The sequence below is a fragment of the Thunnus albacares genome, chromosome 22 (genome assembly GCF_914725855.1).
Source record: "Thunnus albacares chromosome 22, fThuAlb1.1, whole genome shotgun sequence".
Lineage (NCBI taxonomy): Eukaryota > Metazoa > Chordata > Actinopteri > Scombriformes > Scombridae > Thunnus > Thunnus albacares.
This window is the reverse complement of record NC_058127.1, coordinates 16899034-16919217: the sequence shown is the minus strand read 5'-3', so window position 1 is coordinate 16919217 and position 20184 is coordinate 16899034. Positions and strand designations below refer to the sequence as shown.

The 20184-nt window shown below is 39.3% G+C and overlaps 1 protein-coding gene across 2 annotated transcripts in view; it reads left to right on the top strand.

Annotated features, from left to right (window-relative positions):
- The first annotated feature begins 924 nt into the window (after positions 1-924).
- Positions 925-20184, top strand: part of LOC122973839 (inactive ubiquitin carboxyl-terminal hydrolase 53) — a 33444-nt gene continuing 14184 nt past the window's right edge. The window contains exons 1-10 of one of the 2 annotated variants that reach the window (XM_044341607.1): positions 925-1215; positions 10000-10627; positions 11270-11362; positions 12293-12427; positions 13792-13902; positions 14800-14882; positions 15137-15221; positions 15463-15609; positions 17210-17359; positions 19987-20155. In XM_044341607.1, coding sequence (XP_044197542.1) covers positions 10484-10627; positions 11270-11362; positions 12293-12427; positions 13792-13902; positions 14800-14882; positions 15137-15221; positions 15463-15609; positions 17210-17359; positions 19987-20155 — 1117 coding nt within the window. In that variant the 5' untranslated portion in view covers positions 925-1215; positions 10000-10483. Of the gene's footprint in view, positions 1373-9999; positions 10628-11269; positions 11363-12292; positions 12428-13791; positions 13903-14799; positions 14883-15136; positions 15222-15462; positions 15610-17209; positions 17360-19986; positions 20156-20184 lie in introns of both variants that reach the window. The other variant, XM_044341606.1, reaches the window with a different exon arrangement.

The following is a 20184-nucleotide window of genomic DNA, read 5'->3' as shown; positions in this document are numbered from 1 at the left end:
AAAAAAAAAAACATACAATAAGAAATATTTCCCTTTATGATTAGGATCTTTCATGATTGTGGTATAAGTGAAATGTTATTGCTTAGAGATGTTTTTGGAAATAAATGAATGGACCATCAAAAATATAGTTTATAGCCTCACACTTTTATATCCCAATAATATGCCCTCTTGTCAATCCAAACTACTTATTTTAATTAATGTAATTATTCCACATAAAAATGTGGGCAGCTTGGTAGGGGCTTTGAGCCATGAAACATGATAGGGCTATCACAATCACTAGTCTCCCTTGCTTCTAAAAAGGGGAGAAAAGCTTTAATTTTACATCCCTTTCATTCGCTTTCTTTATATAACAGGATCAGGCAGATGGTGTTTGGGTAACGAGAGCCTTACATCACTTTCCTCTGCTCTCTGTGTTCCTCATAATCATCAGTGTTATAATTGTCACCACATTGTTGGGTTATAACCATGCAAGTAAATATTTAACACCCCTAAAAGCATGTTTAATCATTTCCCACCACATTACTGCTATGCATAGTTTACACACAACTGCGTGCACCCAGATATTCTACTGGTTGCTGTTTGTTTTTGTGACTTTCTGACATTATGTACCTCCATGACAACAAATCCAAAATATGATTTGCATGAAAGTCCTTTTTCTTAAAAAAAAAAAAAAAAAAAAAAAAAGATTAACTACTTTTAAACACATTCTGAACTACAGTATGTGCGTAAAATACAGTTTGCAGAAGCAGAGTTGTAAACTAACATTACAAACTGTAGTAGTGGGCTGCAAACTGCAAAGCCCTGCACCATAAAGCAACATTAACGATCCTGCCAGCAGAGTTGGCGCTCTGCAAATATTGAGAGTGTGTGTGTATGTGTGTGTGTGTGCGCTGTAGCTGTGGCAGTGGTGTACAGTAGCATGGCAGACTGCAGTAAATACAGTGTTGAAGAGGCGGGGTTTGACATCTCAGCTCTGAAAACATCTCTAATCCAGTATTTCAGGTGCCGAAGTCGACCGAGCGACCATAGCTCACTACCGCCGCGCATCAGCGAACTGCAGCAGAACTGCACGCCTCTCAAAAAACCGGAATATATATCGCAAAGTGGACAGAGACGGCTGTTGTGTCCGAAGTGGAATTTCTGAAAGAGGGTAGACCTTGTAAAAGCCAGGGAGAGTGAAGTTTCAGCGGCGCAGAGACAACACTTTGTTTTCTGGTAGGTGTTTTAGTTTCCAGTATCTGCCTCTTGAAGTACATTTTAACCAGCGACTCCTGCGGCTCCTCAGTTCCTCCCCCTTCGAAACTCAACCAAAATACTCCCAACTCTCCACGCTGGAGGATATAACCGCACTTGGGTTTTTATTCTCTTTAAGGTGAGTGGTACGTTATTTGAGACGGGCATAAGAAGTCCTTCAAACTTTCCTGGTTCGTGTTTTTAACAGTAGTACGTGGGGCGGAAACGTAGCTACACCTGGAACTCAGGTAAACCAGGTAGGCCTAGCCGTTAGCCTCCTGTAAGTTAGTCGACCAGGTAGCTTTAGTTATAACACTTGTCAAGTTAAGAAAAATGTGGTGCGGAAAAGTTTAAAATACCAGACTCTTGTTGCCATTTTGGCTTTTTAAATTCTGTCTAATTTACTGCTGTTTTTTTTCTTTAAAAGGTCGTCCGTAGTTGCATTGTTGTTGACAGCTAGCTAAGTTAGCTATGTGTCAGTTTATCATTTAATATTCAATTAAGTAGCTTCACAGAAAGGTTACTTATCCTCCCATATTATTATTTTTTAGCACAATTGCTCATTAACCGACTGGTAATGGGCATATAATAGGCTCATAAATACACTTTTAATGTAGTTTTTTAAAGTGAAAAACATCAGCCTTCCTATCTTTTATAGTGTTGCGTCACCTCAAGATAAACAAGCACAGTTAAAGCTATCTGCCAAGTCTCCTGTTATATTATGTTGTGGTGTGGATTGTGCGGTTACATACTGAGTAATTCTTGCACGCCCATTTTAATATTGTGGACAAAAACATTCAGGAGTTTATTGGAGCTCAGTCTGAACTCATTGGCAGACCACCGTCCTGTGCACCCTGTGAACCGGTCTCTCCCACTTTAATTCATTCCAGTGATAAGAGCACTGAGCAGCAGACCTCACTCACAGGAGCACAGTGATGATGAAGCAATGAGATCATGAACCCTATAGACACCATGCACACTCATCCTTTATGTGGATGTGGAACATTTCCTTCAGTGGCGGAGATGGTGAAGTAAATGTGGAGGCATGCTGAAGAACCAGTTTTGACTGCAAGTCTGTGTCACTTCTTTTGTTTGCAAGCATGTTGAGCAAGACTGCTTGGAATAACTACTGTTTTCTTAGGCACTCTATTGTCTAATATACAGTGTGACCTCCTTTCATAAAGCTTATATGCTAGACTATGGCAGCCGAGTGTAAATAACATACCTGAGCTAAGAGTTTGTCTCACTTCTAGCTAAAAGAATTCACTTATATAGTAGGAAAAAGTGAACAAAAACAAACAAAGTTGTTGGTCATCATCACACTTGATTTTTTTTTTTTTGGGGGGGGGAAGCTGCTGTCAAGTGGGAGGACATTAAGGAAGCAATCTAAAGAGCAAAGTGGAGGATGTTATATTTCAATGAAACCCTATTCAGTATGGGATCTTGGAACATGTGCCTTTGTTCTCTCCCTTTTCCTCTGTTGGACTTGGTAAGGAATAATGGGTGACTCAGCTTGGTGTGGGTGACCTGTTCAGTTTCACAGGGTTGAACGCGGTGACTGTGTGCTGGAAAGCGGCAAGCCTTTGAGCAGGAAGCCTACACAGGAAACGACCGCTGCATTGTTGCCCAAAGGCTTAAACCATGTCTGCAGTCTGTAGGGAATTTTACAGTGAAGTTTCACTGTTATTTTAGGGTTTTAGCATGCAGGGTCACGTTTTATTGCCCCTTCAGTTACTTGAGGTGTCTGCCTGTGCTAGGGCTTTTTAAAATCTTTTTAGACTTTTGTGTGTTTGCCTAGTTCCAAATCTAGATTACAATAAAAATTGTGAAGAGCCAATGCAGTAAGAGCATGGTGTTGAATCTAGTCAGACATTAAATTCACAGGAATATGGATCCGCAAATATCATTGATGAAGTGGGAGAACAACTGAGTGGGAGACTGTCATTTGTGACTTCATTTCTACATTTACCTTATGAGTCAGACTTCTGAGAAGTTTGCATGACTTAGCTCAGAATAAGTACAAGTATGAGTGGGAGACTTGTTATTTGTGACTTTATTTCTACATAACTTTATCAGTCAGACTTCTGAGAAGTTTGCATGAGATAACCCAAAATGGAGCTTTTTTTTTTAAACATTTATTTTACCAGGCCTAACTCTAAACATAGAAGATGTCAGTAATTGTCCACTTCTTCATTGTCACTGTGTCTTAGTGAATGACTTTACATTCACTGGTGGGTAACTTGGCAGTCAGGTAGAATTGAAACAGGTGCATTTGGCAACAGAACGAGTGCAGGACTTGAAATGACAATTTATAACAGACACAATACGATCTGTTACTTTTCTCAATATATTTTTTTGCATTCGTTTATGTATCTGTTGCTGTTTCCCAGACTTGAAAATAACATAACACCCAGGAAATTTAAGATAAAGATGTAGCTAATGATCACAAATCATCTATAAAAGAAGTGGTTGCTCATGGCATGTGTTTAGTATTTAAGTTCGTATCTTAAAACTTGAGTGTTTCGTTTACTTTAGCAACAGCTTAGTTTAATTTTGGACACCATCTAATTATGTTGTCAGCCAGCAATTTGTGCATATTTTACATCCAAAGTAGTACGTCTGTGTGGACTACTTCAGTGTAGATCTTAAAAAAAGTGGATATCATGTTTTTGAAACTGTCAAAGGACACATTCAGTATAGCTCCAAAGTTCTCTGTTTCATGCTTAATAGAAAGTTATTGTAATGGTTAAATTGGACTAAAAATAGAGGAGATAAAAAAGCACAATACTTTGCCACCTATGGGAGTAGGAGTCGCTGTTGTGCATAATCCCTAAAGCCGTTCATCGACACTGAGTCAGTTGAGGAGTAACATGAGGGAACACTCAGCTGTCATGCAGATGGATAATGCACCAGCTTGATAGAAAGATGTATTGATCTGTATTGAGAAAAAGGAGATTGTACCTGTATGTGCTCAAACAGAGCATGATGGAGAGAGCTTGTGTCATCTTCCCCTACAGTGTTATGTAATGAGTATTGGCGAGTGAACCTGCAAGCTAAATTGGTCCAACAAAGGCCTCTATATATATCTTGAATGCTTTTTCTGTCTTTGCGCTGTTCCCACGATGTGTTTCTGATCGCACATTTTATAGATATTGAATAAGTGTGACTCAATTCACTACAGATTGATTCATCAGAGGCTCGTGGCATATAAAGGAGATCAATTGAATCATTTTTAATGAGACCATCCATCAGCAGATCACTAATGGACAAATTATAGCATCTGACTCCCTGTGCCTTCACACTGAAGACGTCCACATCTTACCGATCCTGATCCTGCCTGTCAGACTTGCTGATGCACAACACACACTTTGGCTGATTGCTCCACGGTGCTAGCCTTAGCATTTTCCCTATGGCAACGGGGAGAAAAGAGTCAATCCTTGACTTTGCTTTACAATTCGGAACAAGCCTTTGTTTACAGAGGAAGACTGGACTTCCTGTACTGGTGTGCCTGAGAGAAAAAGTGAAATTGCTTCTTTTGTTTGGCTTCCACTCAGATTTATACTACATTTTTGGCCAGACCTCAATAATACAGTGAGAGTGATGTGGGTTGTGTTTTGGATCTGTAAATAATTACAATATGAAGAATGTTACAATTCTCATGTAGCCTATTTTACTCAGGCATCATTCAGTCCTTAAGCTGTTTTTAAGTTGGTAATTACATTATTATTCAGTTATGTTCATAGAAATATGTGATTTTCAATGCTCTGTGTGTGTTGGTGTAGTTTTGTCTGTTTGATGTCCTTTGCTTTTAAATGTTAAAGATACAGCATCTGTCAGCATCTGGCATTAAGTAGAATTAGTATGTTGGTTAGGCAGCTAACTTTTGGAAATTAACTCCGGCATTTTGGTTGTACGAAGACGGCTTGAGTTCCACTGCTGTGATAAATGATGCCACAGGTCAAACCTGCAAGAAGCATTATTTTTTCCCAGACTTACAGATAAAATATAAAAATGTTGATATACTAATACCTTCTCACCAATCTGCTGTGAAAAAGAAAAAAGACTTGCAAATCAATAATATATCAAACATTTGCTATACAACCAGTGTCCCTCTCTGATTTTAAAACAGAGCTTTTTTTAGTAGCAACAGTCATTAATAAAATAGACAGTAGAATATTAATTGCACTGAATTTCTTTTATGTTGTTCCTTTTGGTTCAGTGCAGCCTGTTGCACCCTTAATCCATCACTGTAGCTCTGGAGAACATGAGGTGACTTTGTGAAAAGAAGATAGTTTTATAGACTGAATAAGAGCTGCAATGATTAGTCCATCAGTTAGATTAGTTGCCAACTATTAAATTAATCATTAACTATTTTGATAACAGATTAGGCTAATCATTTGAGTCAATTTTTGAGAAAAAAAAGTCACATTTTTCTTCCCAGTTTCTCAAATATGAATATTTCCTGGTTTCCTAAGTCTTCTGTGACAGTAAACTGAATATCTTTGGGTTGAGGACTACTGTGACAAGACATTTGAGAACATCATCTTAGGTTTTGGGAAACATTTTGGACATTTTTCGCCATTTTCTGACATTTTACAGACGAAACACCTAATCAATTAATAGAGAAAATAATCGACAGATTCATTGATAATTAAAAGAATCATTAATTGCCCTAGATTCAATAATATGAGATCATATAAATACAAAGAATTCCCACTGTGCCCTAATGATGGGCAGTGATTAACTGTTTAAGTTAAACAAAGGAATATCCACACTGAAAATTTAAAACCTAATTTATTCACACAAAATGTTTGTTTCCATACACCTTCATCAAGCCTTGTTTTCTTCTCTGCTCCAGCAGCAGAAATAGTGCTGCCATTAAAAGTTAGATGTTATGATGTATTACTTGTGTACATAACATGTAAAATGTCAGCTGCAAATTAAACCATATATAATCTTTATACACACTTGATATAGTATAGCTTGTAGTGTTTGTTATATTTTCTGCCATTCCTAGTACTGCTTTTTATGTTCTGATAGTGTGCTTAGATGTCATATATTTTATCTCACTGTCTGTTACTTTTTACTGCTGTGGTGGCCTAATTTCCCCACTGGGATCAATGGTTTCATATTAAAGAGACTGCTCTTGATCTGTCAGCGTTGCATGTGATAGTGCTAGGTGTAGGAAAGCCAGATAACTCAAAGAGAACTTGAGTAAGATACTTGCTGTGCAAGATGGGGCTACAGAGACTGGTGTTGAATGAAGAACTGAGATTCTTATCAACATGAGCTCATTATGGTTTGTTGTTGTTGTTGTTATTGTTGACATGAAGCCAGGGGGTTTGGGGGGGATTTAAATATGGACAAACTGATTAGGATCCACCTGATGGAAAGAAAAACAACCTAAACTGGATTGTATCATTCAGCACCAAGACTTGAAACGGAAGGGTGTCAACAACTTGGCTTACATTAGGTAATGATGTAAAAACCTGGCTTCAGGACAAATTTGTGACCAGCCAGTTGAGTCATTTTCTCCACCTAGGTTTATAAACAAGGAAGCAGATATTTCATGTGGCTGCATTCACTTAAAATCAATTTCAAGGGATCTGTTTTCAGTTTTTGAGATTATAAAATCATGAAACAGCAGCATATGCAATACAGTAAGAATGTTCATGTTAGCAGAGTTGCCTGTGGGCTAACAATGTTAATCGTTCTCTCCAACTTATCACTCTTTCATCTGTATCCTGCTCACAGGTTATATGTGCTGTGTACTTAGAGGGTTCTGCAGTTTTGTTATCTTGTACAATGACAATAAAGATCTATCTATCTAGCTATCTAGCCATCCATCCATCCATCGAAATCTCTGTGCGTTGTAACTCAGCCAGTCCACGTATAATAATGTGCGCATGTTTGGCAGTGCAAGCACTTCATGGTTCTTGTCTCCTGTTGCCAGACAAAAGGTGTCTTGCTTAATCTAATAAGCCTAAAATGCTTTCTGAAAAAAGAACTGAAAGATGTCACATCTCCTCACCTTCAGCCTTAATATTTCGCATAAGAAAATTACAGTAAAAATAACGTTTGTTATTGTTAAGTACAAGCATCATTTGCCTTTGTTAAAAATATGATGCTCTTTTCCCTTTAAACAGCTGCAAATCATCTTTTAAAATGTCATTGAATTAGTCAGCAAGTGCCAATTTCACTCAGGCTAAGACATAGTTTAACATGAGTGAGGTTGGCAGTTTCTCAAGTGGAGTACCGTAATGCAATAAAATCTGTAGGACTAGAAAGGCAGGGCCATATTTACTCCTGCTGTTGTCAGCAATGTCACAATACAAAACGTGCATTGGCTTCGCCATGTCATTGAACTGACGTTGAGTAGTGTGGACATGTGGATGTGTGGTATTGTTTTTTCTTGCTGCTAAATTGGTTAGGGAGAGATGCTTCACAGACATGTTGGAAGTTTGTGTGATAGCTTTAAAAATAGCACTAAATACCCCTTTATTGTAGGAATCAATGAATCGGAATGTGGGTCATTGTTTAATTTGGTGTCAAAGTGATGTTGACACCCTGCAGTAATAAGAGCTAATAATAATAATAATGGTGCTATTAGCTTGTTAGAGTAATGGCTTTGGGATTTTTTTTTTCAGGCCATTTGCAGGTAATTAGTTTCTCCCTATCAAAGAAATGTGAAACAATGTGATGTGATTTTGTTTTTCCATCTCATCATATACTACCAAAATGGATGTTCATGCGTGTGTTCATGGCTTTTAATGAGACATACACATGGTAGCAACATGTCAAGGCATGTGATGTCATTAATTAAAGGTAGACTGCATAGGAGGACTGTACAGTTTTCCACTTGCTCCTTCAGCCCTGAAACTAATCCGAAAACAGCAGCTCTTAAGCAACTCTGAGCTTAAGTGATTGCATTGGAATGCTGTTGCTATGGAGTCCAGTTGCAAAGTACAGAGGCAGAGACGTTGGCGTTTAGTTGAATCATGAGAAGATGACTGTAAATGCTACATGTAAATACTAAACTTGAAGTTCTACTTTTAACCTGCTGTTAAGTTACATCGGTGCAACATCATCATCACCCATTGACAACTCCTGAAATACCAGGATGGCAGCGTTGTCCAACTGGTTTTGGCTGAAACTTTCTGTGTTCTGGAGACTGTCACAAGAGGGAGGTTTCATTGTTTGTGCAAACCAGGGCAGTATTTTTTTGTCCTCACTGTGAATAACAAAATGTTTGAGGTTTATTCTTTGAGGTTATTTTTTTTTAGGTGTCAGGGCCCAAAAGAGCATGATTCACCATGTATCACACAAGAAACAATTGCTCATTGTTGCTTTTTTGTACTTTTGTGTCTGGAAATACATCTGCTTTGCCATAATGTTTTTCATAAAGTCACAGGACAATCGATGTTATCATTTAGAATGGCATAAAAGAATATCCTACAAAATTCACAATATACACATTAAAACGTACAGACTGTGACTATATGAACCTCTTGGGGTATTCAGTAATGTAATAACCTAGACACAGCTTTCGATTGCCTCACTCAGCACAAACATATTCATCCATCAAACCTCTTAAAGTCTGTGTTCAGGGTTGCTTTCATAGATGCACAATTCACACTCACTGCAGAATTTGTCGGCCTTTTCACTATGCTGATGGAGCCGCATGGACTGCAAGTTTCATAAATTGAACAGCATCTTCAGTTGTTTGTTATAATATCCCGTACTGCTCCTCTCATGTTAAAAAATAGGTCAGACAAGTATTCTTTTGTAGTTGAGTTTATAAAAGAATGACAATGCCAGGTGAGTTGACAACATGAGTATGAAATTTGAGAGGAAATGGAATTTTTCAAATCTCAAGCCGCAAATTGCTGACTAACAACTTCAATTTAGGCTCTCATCTGCAAACGTTCATGTTTAAAATCTACTTAAAATCCTCTCAGCACATGAAAACATGGCATTGTAGACTTAGACAATGTTATTTCACAACATAACTGCATATTAAATGTGTGGGTCAGTTAGTTGATCAACAGAAGAAGACGAGGTATTTTGCACTCATCAATAATGAAAACAATCAGTTGTTTCCATCCAGTTAAGGTTATGAATATTAAGAGGTGCAGAAAATTGAGAGCTGGAAAAGACTTGACAGTAGTGACAGCAGATCTTTACAGCAGTTCATGTTAAAGGTTGAGCTCTTCCTGAACAAAACAAGCAATTGGAACCAAATACAGTCACAATATGTGATTTTTACAGTAGTTAGAGTGATACTGCTGCACTTCATTTTATTTTTATGCCTCGTACAGATAAATAAAACACACATGAAGTCAATTAGGTAACATGTTTATGCAAAGTTTGCTTTAGTTCAGTGTTGTACTTTTATTTGTAATGTTTGTATCTATACTGGACAGGAAATTGAAATACATTTGAATGTTATTATGTAACTCTAGCTGGGGTCACTTTAGTTTGACAACGCCCTCGGTGCAAAGGGTGTCTATAAAAGTTAATGTACAAGCTTTGTTGTCCAAGTCCAGTTTGACATCTAAACCAGAATTGGGCAGGGAAAAGTAGACTATCAGATGTACAGTTCACTTCCCAGTTATGAAAGAATCGCTTTATTATTCTATCAAACTAGTACAACAATCATGCACAATGAAAAGAACACTAGAAAACAGTTATGTCTAATAAAATAGGTTCAATAATGTCATAATTATGTCAAAATCTAATTTATTGTTGTTTTTTTCTCTAACACAGCCCAGCTGTCTTTGCTGTCTAGTACTAAGAGATGCCTGGATAAAACTTTACTATGGATAAACCTTGGAGAGGGACGATTTACTGCAGCTGAACAGTCTCCTCAACAGCATTACAACCATGTGGCAAAATTTGCTTACAGGGGGTCCACAATCCCTGCATCTCATCAGAAGTATCAGACCAGTGAACATCAGAGACTTTCCCATACGGAGACTCGGATTGTAATTTTTTTTTTTGATCGTGGCAAGTTTTTTTTTTTTTTAAGACTTCTAACTAGCAGACAAGGTAAAAGGACCTTTTACATGCACTGCAGAAATGGACTAGGAGCCCATGTGTAGCAGGGCAGCTGCTGCAGCTCGTGGAATAACTTAGCCCCAGACTGTTGGGGAGTCACTCTTTCAGGGGCAGAGGGATCTAATCCCAGCACCAACCGACCCACCCTGTCGTCTGACTATCCCACCTGTCAAAAGGCAGACCCCACTATCCAATGGCATGGGTCAAGTTCTTCAGGAAGCCGGGGGGCAATCTGGGGAAATCATACCAGCCGGGGAGCATGCTGTCTTTGGCCCCCACCAAAGGACTATTGAACGAGCCGGGCCAAAACAGCTGCTTTCTGAACAGTGCTGTGCAGGTAGGTCTGTCCTTTTTACTTTGGTTGTTTGTAGCTGAATGCCATTTTGATTTTCTTGGGATGATGAAGTGATCCAATATCCCTGTCAATATGATAAATAATTAAGGAGTTAAAAGTATGCCAGACATAAGATGCAGCATTGTATTCTAAGGTGCGCTTGACTTCTTTTACTTTTCTATTCTTGTAACCACTTATTTCACTTTATTCAATAAACACTTGTTGCTGTCTTCCTTCAGGAGCTGTACACCATGCTCAACCTTACTAAAATAGGAAATTTCAAAGCTTAGTCACTGTCTAAATATGCCAGAGCTTCCCAGCAATTTATTAATGTACTTGAGGGTTGCTTTTGACTAGTGGAGCACTTGCTGGTGAGTTAGACTGTTATTACTGCCAGCCCACAGTGAGGTCATTCTTGGAGACTGTGACTCAGAGGCTGAGACAACTGATGAGCTGGTTGAAGATGATCATTACCTTCGGCTTTGTTTCTATGCAAGGGCAGTTGGTCCTCTTGCACAGTCCTCATCTGCATGACCTTGGAGACATGGCCTAAATGCCATATGTAAAAAACAAAAAAAAAAACAAAGGGATGTTAAGTTTTCTTGTTAAGAGCCCTGATGACCTCTTCTGCTATCCCTTTTGTAGGTACTATGGCAGCTGGACATCTTCAGACGCAGCTTGAGGCAGCTACCTGGACACTTCTGTCTCGGAGAGTCATGCATCTTTTGTGCATTAAAGGTAGGGAGATGTGTTTGTCACTGTTGGTGTTGCGACTTGTTGGGTCACATAGCCAGCTTGTGGCTGAGTCCAAAGGTCCACCCGCTGGACTTGCAGACTGAGCCGTTGTGGACTTCAGTCGTATGTACTGTGATTTGTTCACTGTCATCACATCAAGTCTGTGAGTGCGCTGGACCGCAAGGTGCTAAAAATGCACTCTGAGACTGGACTTAAGACCTCAAGGAACTCCACGGAGAAAAATTGAAATTCCTTACCCTGTAACTCATTTCAAAGTGTTTTTCTGAACAGTTGTTGGTTCTGATATGTGCAGCTCTGCTGCTTTACACTCATCAAATCTGGTCAGAATGCTCAGGGAGCTTTTCCCTTTACATAAACTACTAAACATTGCTAATATTATATTCACATTAAATCCTCAACTGAGGACCTAAACATTGTAGACAGACAAAAACCAACCTTTGCCCGTCTAGCAGATTATGACAAACAAATCCACGTTATTAAGCCTAAAGGCCTGTTACTGTGTATGTACATTATACCTCACTACATCACAGTCAAAGTGAAAAGTCATCAAAAGTAAATATTTTACACAGCCTGTTATTATTTTAATATTATTGATAATAATAAGTACTAATATTCTTTACATCGTCACTTTATAGCCTATTGTGGCAGGATTATGATTAATTTCCCAAGCGACTTCTCTGGAAGTCTGCAGAAAGTCCAAGTAAGGTCCCTTGTGGACTTGATGAATTGTAGATTTGGACATCGCTCGCATACTGCTGGGGAATGTGCCCGCAAAGTCCACGAGTCTGCAGATGCGGTTAAGTCTGGGCATTTGGATTCAGCCTGTGTATTGAGCAGGGAGGGTGACACACATTCTTTTGATAAACAAAATGTCCCATAGTGCACGTGCAAACAAGTTCTTTTCCTCTTCAGGGCATTTTCTCACAGTTCCAGCACAGTCGGGAGCGCGCCCTGCCCTCTGACAACCTGCGTCACGCCTTGGCAGAGACCTTTAAGGACGAGCAGCGCTTCCAGCTGGGCTTCATGGATGATGCCGCAGAGTGCTTTGTAAGTTCCTGTGGCAACCAGGCTGCCCTTAGGGAGCGTATGGAGAGGGATGTGTGTATGTTTGTGTGTTACCCTGCCACACAGTTCGGGTAATGCACTGCAACAAACTGTTTGGCGAGGTCACTGAAAGAGCTTCTGTCCCTCCTTTCCCCTCCCATCAACCCCTGCCACATTGCCGCTAAATATCATCATGACAGGTTATATAAGCACCAGGGTTGTGTTTGAACCTCTCTGTTTTGTGCTACCATATTATGTTGCATAATTTCTGTGCCTTTTAAAAGTCAATTTCATTCGTCCTTCATCATTTTTGCATATCAGTTCCAGTTTTTTTTTTTTTTTTTTTTTGCTCTTTTTGGCACAACAAAGAATTGTTTGGCCAGAAGTTGTTTTTCTATAACTGCAGTGTAATTTTCATGGTTTTGTTTTTTTGCCTTTGTTCCAGTTTTATTGTGACTCCAGCCATCAAATATTAACTAGATCCTAGAGCATTTTTTACCCTTCATGTTTTCTTTTGTCCATCAGACTTAATTCGTTTATTTTCCTCTCATGATTTCTATCGCTTCTGTTTATTGCCAGTACAGCCACACAGCATAGAAATATCTTGATTTTTATCCTTTATTCACTTAGGAAGTCCACTTACACAGCAATGGATAAACAAAAGAGAGAATGAAATGTCTCTGGACAAGCAGTAGAGAGGATTGTACAATATGTTAACATTTGCACACAAAATTAATTGATAAAAATCATTTCTACTGCATAATGTTCCATCTTTTGCCTTTCAATTTGATGCAACAACGTTGGTGTTTTGATATGAGTCCCCTAATACAAAAACTTACTCTGAAATAACTTTTTCCATCCACATATGAAGCTTACGTGCCAAAGCTGCTATCTTTTATAGACAATCTTAATTCTTAATCCCACATAGATCTTTGCCCTTAAGCACTCACCATGCAATGCACTGGCAGCGGCATGCCAGCAGAGAATTTATGTGAGGAGTTAGCCAGTGTCAGATTAATAGGCTGTGAAGTTGTGCCTGTAACCTTTGCAGGCCTACCTTGCAGCCTTAATATTTTATGAATCCTCAAGCACTCCATAGAAACGGGAGAGGAGAGGTGAGGGTGGCTTAACTGGAGTGTAACTTGCTGGCGTATAAATTTAAATGTGTTCCTTTTGCTGTCATGTTTATGATACAACTCGTAAAAATGAATTCCTTGTATTTAACATTGTGTTCCGTTGCACTTTGTTCCCGGAAATACCTGCACTGGAGTAAAAAAAAAAAAAAAAAAGTGGTAATTGTAGGAAAAAGAAAGCTGGAATTTTTTTTTTTTTGTCCCATACCTAATGGATGTCATATTCTGTCACAGGAGAACATACTGGAAAGGATTCACCTGCACATTGTGCCTGAGGAGACAGATGCCTGCACTTCCAAGTCTTGCATCACACATCAGAAGTTTGCTATGTCACTTTATGAGCAGGTCAGTAGAAGCTTAGAAAGTATTTTACTTAGAGCATCATTGTTTCCTGCTGCTGTACCAATCTGTGAAAAAGATGATGTTTATATACAGTATGTGTTCATTCACAAGGATTACTCTTTTTCTGTTTGTGAAAGAGGTATTGATTATATTATAACCCTTTTTCTGCTCTAGATGTTTTAGTTCATACAGTGCGGAACTGAACACACACTAGCTAGCCACTGTTAGGATTAAGTAGCGCACACACCCACACGCTTGCACACAGGTACATGAATCACTGTCTGAGACAGTAGAAATCCAATACGTCATGTTTTGATACTGGTTCGCCTCAGTGGAATAAGGAGGGTGTTTCTGGTCAGATTCCTCGCCAGATAAATCACAGATGGTGTACACATAAATTCCAGCATAACACACACCACCCTGCCCCGTGGCTGTGATGCCCATCACTGACTCTGTCCCTGTCCCAAACCAGTTCCATCTCTGAATCAAACAGGTAATACGCCTTTGGACTAAATCCCTCAGGGGCACAGTCAGTGGATTTTGTTCTACCTCGACTTCATAGCAACCAATCCAACAAATATATTATCAAGGCCTTAATGAGGATTGCTTTGGTCAGGGACAGATTATAAGTTCAGAAATTAAATTGGATGCCTGATAATGTCAATCATTTGAGATGGTGATGTAAGAGGATATTACTGAGCCCACAATTTATAATTGACTACAAGGAAAACAGAAAGACAAGCTTGTCCTAGTCAAAGTTCAAACAAAACGACTGTAACAATGCTGACTTGATAATTAGTGCTTAACAATGGCTATGAGTGCTGAAATTACACTTTTGTATCATTTTTAGTAACTTATTTGTGTAACTCTCTTGGTCTCTGGACTCTCTCCCCTCTGCAGTCTGTGTGCCGTAGCTGTGGGGCCTCCTCCGACCCACTGCCGTTTACAGAGCTAGTGCATTATGTTTCCACCACCGCGCTCTGGTAAGACTAAGGGAATATGAAACTTCCTTTTCCTCCCCATTGTCATCTGTCCCACTCCACTGTTATTACTTCTCATGTATCTCTCTCTGCACATTTAACTCGAGGCCATAAACTTTTTTTTTTTTTACCTAATATTTCGTTTTTAAAAAACTCCCCACATGTCTGTAATCTTTATTTGTCTCTGTCTGTCTCACTTCCTCTACCTTGAGTTTGTTCCAGTGTCTCAGCTGACAATGTGTCTCTTTTTTTTTCAGTCAACAGACACTTCAGCGCAGAGACGAGTCATTTGGGGAACTGTTACAAGCTGCGTGTACGATCGGGGACCTTCGTAACTGTCCGGTAAGCAGTCTTTTCAAAGTCTTTTAATACTGAGAGCTTTAAGAAAAAACACTTGTTCCCTCAAAAAGTAATATGCAGTGGAACAAGTGCTCCAGTGTCCTGCAAAAACCTTCCATCAGCAGTTTAGCTATTTGTGTACTCCATAATATGTTTCTTTAACTGACTGTGCAGTGTGGGAATTTGCGTGGTGATCGGATGTTGCTTTTGGGTAACGCAGTTTTTCTTTGTCTTTCTTTTCCAGAGCAACTGTGGCCAGAGGATTAGGATCAGACGGGTCCTCATGAACTCCCCAGAGATTGTTACCATAGGCTTCGTCTGGGATTCTGACCAGTCAGACCTCACAGAGGATGTTATCCGCTCACTGGGACCTCATCTCAGTCTGTCTGCGGTGAGAATAATTTAAACAACAATTTATGTCCAATTTATGGTTAAGTTTTTAAAGATTCTTTCCAGATTTTGTGACTTCTGTGTGGTCTTTTAATATGACGTTGTTGGACAGTGACAGGGTGTTTTGTACAAAAAGGAAATGTTTTTCACCCTACACAGCTACATAAAATAGTCTGATTAAAGATTTAGGTTTTAAGAGATGTTATATTCAACAATACATACAGTCAGAACATTTAATCCAACTTCTCATATGAAGTAAAGAGTCAATGTATGGAAACACATCCCTTCAGACTGGATTCAATTTGTCTATATATTAGTAGAAGTTGTTCACACACACAGTTACTTCACACAGCTGCCATTTCTTCTCTTGCTTGTTTTGGGGTCAGTTTATTTTGGTGCAATCGGACATATGTGGGAAATAAAGTGGGGATTTATTTCTCTGTAAGTCGGGGCCGTTGCGTAAGCAGTCAACGCCCAATGCCCAGTTGGCCTGCACCACTGATCAAAAAGCCCCTGCTGGCCCTGGTCAGCTTGTCAAAAACCCCTCCCCTCATCTTTGTGTGTGTGTGTGTGTGTGTGTGTGTGTGTGTGTGTGTGTGTGTGTGTGTACATGCCTGTCTGAGGGAAAATGGGGGCTGAATAGATGTCAGTGAAATAGAGGAAAAACATGACTACTTTTGTCGTAGTGTTTATATTTCCACATCCTTGATCCTGATCAAAAATATGAATAAATGTTGGATGTTTCTCATTTTTTCTCAATAAAATCACAATTTCCCATATTTCTATATAGTTAGCTTGTCTGTTCATATACAAAGAAAATGGCACATGACTTCCCAAATATTCCTCAGTAGTCTGTTCCCATAAGTCCACTGTATTGGGTGAAGTTCACAAGCAAAAAAAATTCAATCAGTTCAGTTCAAATCAGGGCTGGCTCATACACTCCACACATTACATAACTTCTTTATTGAAGTATTCAAACCATTTATCTGACAGCTCCCTCTTGTGCGTTTCCAAAGCATACCATCAGAAGAATTTGTCAGACCCCCCCCTCCACCACCACAGTCACCACCACCTACTAGTGTGCCACAAAGACCTTGATTCATTAGGGAGTGTTTCATGTGACTTTATTGGGTGTTAAAGGGAACCCTCCACCCCCATCACTTGCTTTGAAATCTATTGTTTGAGAGAGTGAGAGGCAGACGGAGAACTGGCTGTGCAGGAAACATAGGAGGGAGAAACAAGTGACTGTTTCAAAGCTACTTTCTTTTTATGTCTACTTAATACTGTGGCCTTCTGTGCTTTCTTTCTTTCTTGCTGATATTCTTACAATACTTATAAAAGAAATTCAATTAGAAATTACTACTACATATTAGTATTTAGGCCCTCAATAAGAATACTGTGTAGCACTGCAGCTAGTCTAGATATCAAGTGTGGTTGATTTAAACCAGCCCTTATTTGCACTGATTGTCAAATCAATGCTTCTTCTTTCCCTCAGAGCTTAATCTATGAACAGATGGAGTAACTGATGCTGTGCTGATGTCTATGAGTAATTGGCGTATGTATTCATATATATATTTGTGTGTGTGTTTGTGTGGACACAGCTCTTCTACAGGGTGACAGATGAGCATGCCAAAAAGGGAGAGCTGCTGCTCGTGGGGATGATCTGCTACTCCAGCCGTCACTATTGTGCCTTCGCATTCCACACCAAATCCTCCAAATGGGTCTTCTTTGATGACGCCACAGTGAAAGAGGTGAGGAAATGCACGTCAGTGATGAACTGATTACTTGATCAATTAAGTTGATCAACGGAAAATTATTAATGAATTAATCGTATAGGCAGTTGTCAAGGAAAAAAATCACAATCAATCACAGGTTTCAGCTTCTCAAGTATGAAGATTTGCTGCTTTTCTTAGTTTCATATCATTCATCTTCTTGTTTGATCACCTTTGTGGATTTTGTTGATGTCACCATATGCTCTGTGAAATTGTGATGGACATGTTTTAGTATCTTCTGACATTTTATAGACTAAACAAATAATCGACTAATCGTAAAAGTAATTGATAGATTAACTGATAATGAAAAATTGTGTCTGTTGCTGTTTTACAAGCAGCAGCAGAAAGTAGTGATGTTTAGTCTTTTATCTCCACCACTAAGTCTCTTTATCGCCCAATAAGGACCACATCGATTGCCCTTCTTGAGCCTCCGGGTTGATGAGCCTTTATGGTGCTGAACAGTCAGCTAACCCCCCCATCCCACCCCACCCCCTAACCCCTATTTCTACTGCAATTCCCCAACTGTCATCACAAACTACTGCGTAGTGAAGTGAAGCTTAACAAGTAAAGATCTTTCTACTGATCCCTTCACTGGTTAAAGTTGAGGGGTCATTGAGAATGCTGAGTTGCAGGGTATATGTGTGTATGCCGTCTGTGTGTGTGATAAAAGAAGGTTTATTTGTGTGTCTGTGTTTGTGTTTTACAGGCTAGTGGTTGTGTGTATGTGTTACAATATATAGCTACTGAAGCCTTTCATCCATTTTTTCCCCCCTTTTTTTCCCCCTGTATATTGGATTTATTTCTGTGGTGTGCACATACGAGCATGCCTTTTGTCTCACTTCCTCACAATTTTCTCGGGAACTGTGGTGCAGCGGCTGGCTGGCTCTGTGTCAATCCATCAGCAGCTTGTGCTGTGTGTGCAGCCCCCCCTGACTGAGATGGAGGAGCTTCAGTACTCAGCGCCTGCCAAGTCCATACCTGGATCGAAACTTGCCAGCATTTCTGTGACTCCCCAAGTCCCAGCTGCTAAATGACTACAGTAGTGTGCTGTGATGGCTGTTTTTCCAGAGCACAAAAAAGGCTACAAAATACAGTTATTTGCAAAGGTTGTTTTTAAATCGTATTATTTCTGAGTAGCTTTTACTGATATCATGGCCACTGAGAGTTTTGATTGGCTCGGAGTGTCCATTATTTTCTTGTAATGGACAATATAAATGGGCACATATGAATATGTTGCTCTAAATTAATTTAAATAGTAGGTATTAATGGCTACAGTTAGGCTTTAATAGTCCAACTCAAGGCCTTTGAGTTTGTTTTGAAGCTACACATTTAGTTTGTGTAACTAAATGGATGCCAATGTGAGCACACAAATTAAATTTTAAACTTTGGATATCTAGAATTCCACTTAGTGGAAGGAAAATAGAGAAGCTTTGAATAGTTATGGCAAAGCTGGCATGTGGATTTGAAGGACAGCTGTAGGAAAAAGCCTGTGTGGCCAAAATTGCCGAACCGCTAACTCAGATAATGAATATCGTGCCTCAGTAGAGGTAAGGATCTAAAAATAGCAATTGTCTCTCTAATTTTCATCCACCCAACAATTTTGTTTTCTGGTGTGTAATGAGCTTTACAGCTTCATGGGACTACTGCAGTGGCTATAGACTTTTTTTTTTCCTAATTTGCTAATACACACAATAGAAGTAAAAATTGCTAAACACGCTTTATTCATCGTGGTGCACAAATGTACCACAATCTCTCTGCTGTCTTTATATTTTTTTCCATCTCTGTTGCAGCCCCTCCATTATCTTTTGTTTTGCTTTGCATCGGATCTTCTTTACCTCATCTTTTCACCCATCTCTCCCTCTCCTACCCTCTCCTCCTCCTCCCTCTTCCCCCGTCATTTGCTTAATTAAGGAGCACACAAGCATCTGTTAGCCCGCAGCCTGCCTTTGTGGCGCCTTTGTGGTGAGACACACACCTTACATAGCTTAGCTAATGTGATTGTGTGATTTGGCCTCGGTGTGATATATTCACTCACAAATTAGACCATCTAAAGAGCGGTTTCATTTTAAAGTTGTCAGTGAATTTTATTAAAACTCCTCAGTCAGTTTTTCACAGGTTTAGATTGACTTGTGTTGCCGGTGTTGCCATTAGAGCTGGGTATAGTGTATAGTGTTCAGTTCTGATATCAGTTAAATTGCTTTATATCAGATGGCAGTTTCTGATACTTCTCTGTAGATTGAAAACAGATGGGTCAAGTATTTTGTTGTCTGCAATCTGTCTGCTTTTCTAAATTGAATTGGTCTAGTCCCTTGATTTGCACAACAAAAATGCGTGTGATCTGCTGATATATCTGAGGACCCATGAAGAAAATCCTGCATTTTAAACCCTCTTTAGTATCTTCAAATTGATTGAAACCAACATGGTATTTATTAATCCCAGAGAAAGCATGTAGATGGCAGACAATGTCACACAAAGGAATGCTGTAAATCTTTTTTTGTTTCATTGTTTATTATAATGAAGACTTTGGCACACCCTTCCTGTGCGTAATGTGATTAAATCCGCATGTTTATGATTTTTGATCACCTTTCCTTTGTCTTTTCCTATAGATTGGCTCCAGGTGGAAAGATGTGGTCAGCAAATGTATCAAAGGTCACTTCCAGCCTCTTCTCCTTTTTTACTCCAACCCCGATGGTAGTGCCATCAACACAGAAGATGTCTCTCGACAAAACAGCGGCCAGTCCCACTTCAAGACCCCTGTCAATGGAGAAGTACAAGGTAGTAGCCCTGCATACCCGATGTCATAT